The sequence below is a fragment of the Montipora capricornis genome, chromosome 14 (genome assembly GCF_036669925.1).
Source record: "Montipora capricornis isolate CH-2021 chromosome 14, ASM3666992v2, whole genome shotgun sequence".
Classification (NCBI taxonomy): Eukaryota; Metazoa; Cnidaria; class Anthozoa; order Scleractinia; family Acroporidae; genus Montipora; species Montipora capricornis.
Window position 1 is genome coordinate 50041974 of NC_090896.1, and position 9882 is coordinate 50051855.

A 9882-nucleotide genomic window follows, 5' to 3' on the forward strand; every position below is an offset into this window, starting at 1 on the left:
GGAGGAGTAAGTAAAAGGTCAGATGGATGGCTTACGAAGCTAGGGATTGCTATCAAGAAAACAGCCTTGTTAGGAACAGCAAGGAGCAGCGCCATTGACTATTTTATTTCCTGGTGCATCTTATCATCTAGCTCTCCCTACAACAGCTCCAGTAAAAGGTGCAACCTCTGCCTAAAAGAGATATTCCTGATAATTTGCCGACCTGACCTCTCATTACTAAATAAGCGTAACGAACTCATATCTTCATGCCGACACAGAAACAAAGCATTGCTACGCAACAGCTGAACTTTTAACTTTTTAAGTTTACCGCATAATTGATTATGTAAATTTTCCCTGTATATACACGATAGTCACATGAATATTCTTTTATTAAATCCCTGAAGAGTGAAGCAATTCACGAAACAGGCTTGTCAGAAAATGTAGTTGCGTCCTTTTTTCCTCTTTAAAAAAAAAAAAAAAAAAAAATATATATATATATATATATAAACCCTAACCCTAACCCTAACTATCAATACAGTGATTCTTTGTAGATTAATGTTTGTTACAAGTACCGGTAGGTAAAATTCAAACTAACCAACAATATTATAGAAAACACAACTGACATAATGCTAAAAGTTTAAAAGTGTAATGCTAAACAGACATGATCAAATTGTTTGTTGAGTTCAGGTTTCAACTGCTCAATATGGAAGCTCTCCTTGATTTTTAGTTTATAGAAAGAGATAGCATTATCAATAATGTTGAAGCAAGAAACATCACAATTATCCTGACAATTTTTAGAAAAACTAAGATGCTTGAAAATATGAGAATTTTTAACCTGGAAAAGGTGCTCGTTTACACGTGTGTAGAAATGTCTGTTGGTTTAACCAATGTAGTGAGCACCACAGCCTGCACAAGTAAATTTGTATACAACACATGATTTGAGAGAATTCGGAATAAAATCCTTTGGACTAAAGATGTTGCACAGTTTGAATGGAGAGAAAATTACTCTAATCCTTGTAAGGATTTAAATGTTCCTTAAACTCAAAAGTGTGGTTGTACATGTATTTAAAAAAAATATTAGTAACACTTGTGCTAGCCAGACCATTTGGAAAAGCTATACTAAAATGTGTTAATGGTGTTAATTCTAGGCAGCAAGTGACCTGGAAAAGGGTTGGACACATGGACCCAAGGAAGCTCACAATAAACTTGCCCAACTTAAACAGAAAGGCTCAAAAATTGAGGTTTGCATACATCCTTATTTCACCTGAATTCTTCATTATTTTGTTTGCAAATGAATCTCTGACCCAATTCTTTGGAAGATGATGCAACAAACAACACTTCAAGTTCCTGTCTGGCAGGTACAAAAGTCGGTTTGGATCAAGTTGAATTGTTCACCTCAGATCGAGTGAAAACCGGTTTGTTAATCAAAATTGTTCGACTTTTGCCCCAATTTCCCAAAGGTTAGCTTGAAGATTAGGGCTAGGGTGATTTCTTGAGTCTGTATCAGTTTTTAACGTCAATCTGAGGTGATCAAGTCCGAGTTGATCTCATGTGAGCTTTGTACCTGCCTGTTTCTGTCAGGTACCCCATCTCAATATTATTTCTCTTTCCTCACTCTGGATTCCATTGGGATTTCTCGGTACTTCATTGATCTCTCTTTATTCTGACTCTCCATGTCCTTGTTGCTGCTTGTATTAAGAATCTGGTGGAGAATTTGGTATTTAGCGGTATTAAGTTTGTAACGTGATGTCAAACGAAGACAAACATCTAGCAAATGCTTTTGAATTGTCTGTCTTTTTTTCCTAGTTTCTCCAACTAGCCAGGTCATTGAAATTTTATGGATACATCCAGTTCAAACCATGTTTAACAAACTATCCAGAGGAGGACACAAGAGTGATCATTAGCATTGGAAACAGAGAAGTCAATTTTAGACTTCAAACTCCAAATGTGAGAGTTTACCGATGCAGGCACTGCATATTTTTGTTTTTGATTAAGTGGTGTATGATCAGAAGTAGAATGCCATGTTACAATACAGTCAATAATTTTGTTGGAGGCTTTCACTTGAGGAGCAATATTTCAAGACTAACCACCAGAATGAGGATTTTCCATTCTGCACAGTTAGTCTCACTGTCTGAGGTTTGCAGAAATTTCAAGGGCTTGAAATTGAGTCCTGTCCGAACTGGAGGCTCTGAAATGTCGTATTGAATTCATAAAGTGGGCATGTGGACTGGAAACAAGTTTTGCTCTAGTCCTTGTGGGACTTTGACATTTGGACATGTTCCTGCAACAATCAGTTTCTATCCTTAGTTTCATCATGCATCAGACCACTATTTCTGGCTCTTTGGTTGGTTTGACCCTTCATGTATAGCAGAAGCTCATGGCCTTGAAGCGTTTAACTCTGGTTCAGAGCTGGGTGTTTTTTTGTTTAAAAATATCCTTATTTGGATGTAATGTAGCTTGTGCATTATCCCATGCGTGCAGCTTCGATCTTATTTTTGTCCGTATTTGCCATTTTGGGCATAAAATTGCAAAAATCGTAAAATCCCAGCTTTGTTCCAAGGAAAAGAGTTGTAAGTTACATGCTTCAAGATCATCTTCTTCTGTGTATAGTTAATCATGCAAGACCTAACTTTAACCTGTTGGTACATCTTTTCACTTTTAGAATAAAGTACAAGAAGGCAGTTTTAAAGTGACTCGAATGAGATGCTGGAGAATAACATCAACGGTGGGTGAATTATTGCAGTCATTATTAAAACTCATTTCATTGCTTTTAACAATATTCTCTAACGTGTATTTTGTTTTATTTGTTTACAGTCTGAAATAAATGAAAATGGAGAAAAAGTGGAACATCTAGAATTGGCATTTGAATATCTATTACGCAAAGATCAGATGAAATGGATCATAATTTACAGTGATCAGGTTGGTTTTAAAAATCCTATGTCTTGGTCATGATGGGTGAATTTAGATTTGATTAACACAGGTAGCCAACATTATTAATGGCCTGGTGTGAGTAGGATTGAAGTATACCGTGGTTTGTGTTCAATCACAGCAGCATGATTAAGCACAGGCAGCCCAGACTCGGAGGGCAAAAAAAATTATAAGGATTTTTTTGGGAGTCTCGATAACAAGCTTAAAAAGATGTTTCACGCAGGAGTAGTAAAAAAAAGGCCATACTTCATTGTCCTGGTGACTTTCTCGCTTGTGTCGTTATTTGCAATTGCCTGATTGAATGCAATTTAAGCGACTATGCAAGCAGTAATCGTAGATTAGAGAGTGCTTTCGAGTATTCTTGGTTTTCACGTGACGTCATAAAAACCTAAAATTAAAAATTTGGAGTTGTTACCTTCGACGGATAAAAGACTTTTTACAGTGCAACACGCAAACTTTCACATTTGACAACTACGTGTAAATACGTCAACTCAACAACCCATGCAACGGTGTTCAACTTAAAACCGTGTGAACTTTGCGAGGAGTGGTTACTGTCAATAAAATTCGCACACCCTGATAGGCGTGTAAGTTTATAACATAGTTATATTACATTACATTACATTACATGCATTGTATTCCATAAACCCCGCAAATTTAATCCTGAATATTCCTTGAGTGAGGCTTTTGTTCTTGGAGAATCAGATTAAACAACTGTAGCATGTAATAATATAGTACATTTTAATGTTGATGACTCAAAGGTGAGAGGGATCACTTAGACATCGAAAAAGTTGCTTTTTATGCTGACCATTAAAGTCGAATGAATGTGTAGTAATGAAAAAATAAGAAGTAACATAATCTTTAAAAAACGAGCAGCAGTGTTTTATCGGGGTTTTTTACGCCTCGTGTTTTTAGACCCGATGAAACACATGCTGCGAGCTGTTAGGCTCATGAATTATTATTGCGCTTTTGAATTAATGAATAATAATAATAATAATAATAATAATAATAATAATAATAATAATATTATTATTATTATTATTATTATTATTATTATGTGCGTACTTGACAGGCCATCCACATGAGCCTTTGTCTTCAGAGTATCGTTGATGAAATCCTCAGAATAAAGGATGGAAGACCAGTTAAAAGGGTAGGTAAGATTAATTTCTATTGTTTTAGCTCGAGCAGGGCCGGAAAAGCCGTACGGCCCTGCTAGGAACACGTAGGAGATCGTCGCTTTTATAGTCAACCCAGGTCACGCGTGAACAGTATCTTGAACATGTGATCGAAGTCTGCCAATCAAAGCGCTACTTTCACTGACGTAACGAAAGTTACATCGGAAAATCGCAGATCGGATTGAAATTTTCAAAAAGAGACTTGATATTTCGAAGATCTCCTTGAAATATGGATAGAATTTTTCTGGAGGTAAGAAATTGCAAGGGCGACAATCTGTGCGTTATAGAAAGACCACGCGGTTTTATGCATTCGTCCCTTCTTCTGGTGCGAGGAGAGTTAGATGCAGAAGTTGGACATGCCAATCTTTCGTGAAATTGCTTCCTGGATTGTTGACAAACCCGGTATGCCTCACCTATCGCATATTCCATCATTAAGCAACCTTTCACGAATCTCCCTTGAATACTTGCTAGGTTTCGTTAGCTTGAACAGCTCAATAGATTCAAGGACGTCGTCTGAAAGTTTAGAAGAATATGTTCGACCCCCTTGACTAAAGGCATCATATGTACCATACGTCTCATAATGTCGAATGATTTTCCAAACCGCTCCTTTAGTGACACGAACTGATCTAGAGATCGCAGATGGTCCCTCTCCAACCAAATAAAGGTCGATTATACGTCTTCTTGTCTCCTTATTGACAGGTCTGCCTGGCTTGTATTCGCGACCAAAGGAATTGACGGCCGCTGGTCTGAACATTTTGAAAAAGCGCGGGCAAACTCCAAATCGCTTATCGATTTTCGAAATGTCACTCCAAATCTTCGGAAACAACAGGAAATGTCCAAATATGGAAAACAAGAATTCGTTATGTTAATTGAATTTTTCAAATCACTGTTCACGCGTGACCTGGGTTGACTGTAAACGTCCAAGTTATTTACAGCCAGAAAAGCAAATGCAAACAAGCTATTAGATAAATTTTCTGTGCAAATTTTTGTTACTTATTTTGTCCAAACTTCATATTCTGAGTGCTCATGAATAGTGCAAAGAGCCCATATGATAAAATGCCTATTGACTGAGTTTAGGTCGGGCCGGACAGGAAAATATTTGGCCCTCGGTCTTGGCGCACGGACCTCACTGCGCGAGGTCGTACACCATGACCTCGGGCGAAATATTTTCCCATCCGGTCCTCTCACTCAGTCAATATGTACATAGCATGGAACGGAAACTATCAAGATAAGGTCAGGGTTAGGATTAATAGAAAGAGTAACTGTCCTAAATAATATGAGGAGAGTGTTTTTGTGTAGGGTACCATCTCTGAATAATCTGCTGATTTATTATATTGTTGGTCATATTTAATAGCCAAAGGATCGCTCCAAGTCAAAGAAAGAAGCAACTCCAGACTTCCATCGACTTGACTCTGTTTCTTCAGCAGCATCAATGGAGGTATTATAATGAAATGGGTTCAAACGAAAAAGTAAAGCTTTTATCAACTGTATTTTTGTGTTTTTTCTGCTTGATTTCCTATAAATAAAAAAAAGAACCCCCTTGACTTGTGTGAACTGTCCTGTAAGCTGGTGCCAGGTTTGATTCTATAAAGGAAATGTGGGGCTGATAACAATAGCAAAACGATAGACCATCTCTCCTGGTGAAATTTCGTGCCTCAGTTTCTAAGATGGACCTCACCAGAGAATGGGCCCACGATTTGCTCAAAAGTGAAAAAAAATGCCGGCTTCATGCCTGAACAAAACAAGAAGCAAAAACTACAATTGTAGTTGCTAAATATTGGATTGTTTTACAGGCAGCCAGGAAATAATATAAATCTTTGAAAAATAAGTTTGTATATAAATTCGGTACATTCGGTTTGTATATTAGTAATATCATAGTTAATGCATGGAGATGGTTATGAAACTCGACAAGTTCCTTTGTTTGATGTTTTTGTCCGTATTTTTGGCCTTGACCTTGCACAAAACACACCTTTTATCGATAAGATAACCAATCAAATCCTTCGATTAAATTATGCGCGACTAATTTGCAAACCCGTGCGAAGCGAAAACAAAAGATTGTACAGGGTCACGGTCAATTCAGCATCGATTGCGACAAAATTGCTCTCGCTTTTGAAGGTTTTAAGGTTTCATAACCAGTCCCTCGATGAACTATGATAATATACATGAAAAAATTTCAGGTCTTTTATTGGCTGAGAGCACGTCAATTAATCCCAAACAGAGTTCAGAAAAGTGAAATTAGTGCAGAAAGTTGAGGTCTTACTGTCTCTTTTGCACTCTATAACCTATTTATATGCATTCTTCATTGACCAATCAGAAACACAATATTCTGTTGAGTATACAATATATAGGCATATACCAGTTGCTATCTCAATCGTCTTAAAAGAACGGTTCTGGCGAATAGGCTATCTCGTGTGAAACGACCGCAATTCATTCATCCTGTCAAGCTGCTGCTTCCAAAATTACAGGATCTCCCTATCTTGTTTCTGTTAGTTTGTTTTATGCCTTCAATAAATTGGCTTTGATTTTATCAGGGTGAGAATGAAAAAGAAGGAAAAGTTGTTACAAATGAAAATAACAATTCAAGCTCTCCATCACGTCCAGGCCAAATAGAGCAACTTACGTCTCTAGGAAAGACATCATCAGTCAAACAAGCGTCAGCAGTAAGTCGTCACGGAACGTTTCTTTTCGCAAAGTTCTGTTTTGTTCTGTTTTATTAATCGGTAACGCTTGTTTGCATAACAACCGATGTTGAGCTTTCTTAGTTAAGTGCAAAGCACTGTGATTACTATTGGTTTTTGGCTAGGGGGAAAACAGATTGCACCGAGAAAATTTCGGGGAGTGAGTAGGGAATTAATCTATATAACCAACAATGACGTTGAGTCCAGGAATCAAACCGAGGTTACGTGATTGAGTGCTCTCACCACTACGCTAACCCTGCTCTCTAAATAATTTTGTGCATATCAAGGGTAACAGATTTGTGGGTACTGGGCAATATTTTTGCTCAATTAACCATGATGACGAGAGGAGTGTGAGAGTGAGTGTCCGTGGTGACGATATATGCTTAATTAAAGGGGCACTGTCATGCTAAATTCGCTGTTTTTTGCTCAAAATCTAAATTAGTACATTAGCTCACACATACATCACTCCTGACAACCCACTGACAAGGTGTAAAATACATTCATGGCACAAAGAGCAATTCGTATTAATTTTTGGCGACTTTCTCAATACACCGTCTCCAAACTTCAATCCATTTACATCCTCTCCATCCTTGGGTGCAAACTAGAAAGAATAGCCTCTGTTCACTTAAATGGTTATTGGCAACAAAACTACAGCGTTATTTTTTGGTCTTCATTGATGCAAAGACGTCTTTTAGTGTTTTGAAGTTTGACTAAAATAGCGTGACACTGCTCCTTTAAACAGTTGTGGAAACTCGCGTATCTCTTCTCAAAACGGATACTTCTTACTTCATTTCAAAAGATTTCGTTGTCAAGACAAGATAATTGTAGTGTCTTTCGAATACAGAGGTGTGAAGAGGCATGATCATCATATTTCTCTTAGCCAATTCTCGTTTTCTTTTTCTTCTTTTTCGACACAGGGCAAAACTCAAGTACTAAAGCAGAAAGTACCCCAAACCAGCAACGCAGCCGTGAAAACAAATGAAGTTTTTGAGGGAATTGGAGATGATGACCTCTAAACGGCACTTCGTAGGGAGTTTAAGCAATAGACCTTTTCGGCTTGTACATTTTGTTTTCCCAATACAGATCATGTGATAATACTCAGGAGGTTTGTTCCTTTGTTTTGTTCATTAAAATGAGGGAATGCACGCACGGATATGCCTGCATGCACTCTTTTTAATGAACAAAACAAAGGACCAAGCCTCCTGAATATTATCACATGATCTGTATTTGGAAAACAAAATGTACAAGCCGAAAAGGTCTATTACAACGACAACGTCGGCGAAAACGTCACTTCAAAATATAACTTAGCGCTATCGCAAGTACTTCGTGATTGTTCCGTCTGGTTAACCCTGTACAATACGGGGGAACGATCCCGTAAATGGATGATTACGAACGGGTTTAAAGTAACTTAAAGTAACGGTAGCAAATAAATGGTTCATTGTAGTATGCTCACGTTGTCGTCAAAACTGGCTCATTTTCACATGGGTAACCTGATTTGTCTGACTTTCATCAACTTTGCCCTTCTTCTAGTTTATTGAGATTAAGTCAGCAGATCAGTATGCGAAGAAGACAGACAAAGAAGTTTGATAATGTTAGCTTTCCTTTCGGATAAGTTCTCTCAAATGCAGACCTCATTAAGTAATATACTGTTTAATATTGCAGTGGTAAGCACTTATTCCATCCGTGTTGGCAATTTCTGTACCGGCACAGATGTCTTTCTATTATGGTTATTGCAACCTTCAACTGGATTTGTTTCACAGCAGACTTGAAATATCACACCAATTCAGCCTTTTATCTTCAATTACAACTTTACAAATTACAAAATCGGGCCGATTGAATCTTCACGAAAGGAATCGTGTATAGCAAACGCAATGGCCTTATTTTGTGTGCTTCTAAATATTTGCATCGAAAAGTAAATGGAACCAAATATTCGCTCATTTATCACAGCTGGTTTTCTGACATTCTGACTAACACCAGCAAATGAGTAGTCTTTGTTAAGAAAAACGATGTTAATTTTATTTCTCTATATTTTGTTATCGACACCCTATACGATTTTTTACTCATTAGCTTTTATTACAATATAGTTGTCAATTTTAAAACGTATGACAGGCTGAGAACCATGACATTGATGCTTTAACAAGAGGGATACGTTTTAAGGACTGAAGCGCCATTCTTTTGACCAACTCTATCCTTGTTAAAACATTAGTTTCTTATGGTAAAAATGTCGGGTAGTAAAAAAACGTTTCGATCGCACTTCGGTCATTCTCAAGTTTGAAAATTGTTTTACAACAAATTAATACATCTTAGTAGAGGTGTAAAAGTTACTTAACGTCTCTTAAGTAAAAAAATACACGCTATTTTTTAATATTGCTGATAGTTTTAATTTAGTTGTGGAGACAAAATGAGGGAATCCAGATTTTGGATTGAATTCCGTCAAGAGAGAACTTGGCACGAAATTAGAAATTTCAAATCCACTACACATCACGCCAATACAATGCACTGGATTCTAGGTCGATTTCCCCACCAATTTTTATTTGCCAGTATCAAAAATACCATAATACTCTTTGTTTGTCCCTCCAAAATTTTGCATAAGCATTGTTTCCAGTTTCACTTGAGACCATTTTAACCCTAAAAATAAAAACAATTCTTATGCAACATTTTGGAGGGACAAACAAAGAGTTTCAACTTAAACGAACATATAACATGATAAATGGTGCGAAACATTCATTGTGAACTTCATTCAATAAATTCAGGCTAACGTATATTGGTCTCAACATATTTTACTTAGGCATGCGTAACGCACCTTGTAAAAAATTGCGCATATGTAATTGGATGAAATAAAGTAGTTCTCTGTCATAAAATGATGTTGCCGGATGGTGTCATTTGAGTTTTTGCTATAATCTTGATTGAAAAGATGATTGGTCGAGAGTATACATCTACGAAGTCACAGAAGCATGTGAAGTTGACAGGATCAACCTCGTCCCCAGGAGCTTTCCCCTTCCAAGGGGAATTAAGGGAAAGGTCCTGGAAACGAGGTTATCTGCAGCGGATATAGATGGTTTTCACCTGAAGACACAGCAGCCATGTTGATGCACAGAACAATAGAGCAAAAAGTCTTTTGGGAA

At 37.3% G+C, this 9882-nt stretch overlaps 1 protein-coding gene across 1 annotated transcript in view; it reads left to right on the forward strand.

The window, feature by feature from the left end:
* The window catches only part of LOC138033595 (sorting nexin-17-like), a 35864-nt gene extending 26243 nt beyond the window's left edge, over positions 1-9621 (forward strand). The window contains 8 exon segments of the mRNA XM_068881388.1: positions 1128-1220; positions 1786-1926; positions 2642-2704; positions 2794-2898; positions 3977-4054; positions 5434-5517; positions 6611-6739; positions 7675-9621. Of these exon segments, the coding sequence (XP_068737489.1) occupies positions 1128-1220; positions 1786-1926; positions 2642-2704; positions 2794-2898; positions 3977-4054; positions 5434-5517; positions 6611-6739; positions 7675-7773 (792 nt within the window). The 3' untranslated portion in view covers positions 7774-9621.
* The last annotated feature ends 261 nt before the right edge of the window (positions 9622-9882 follow it).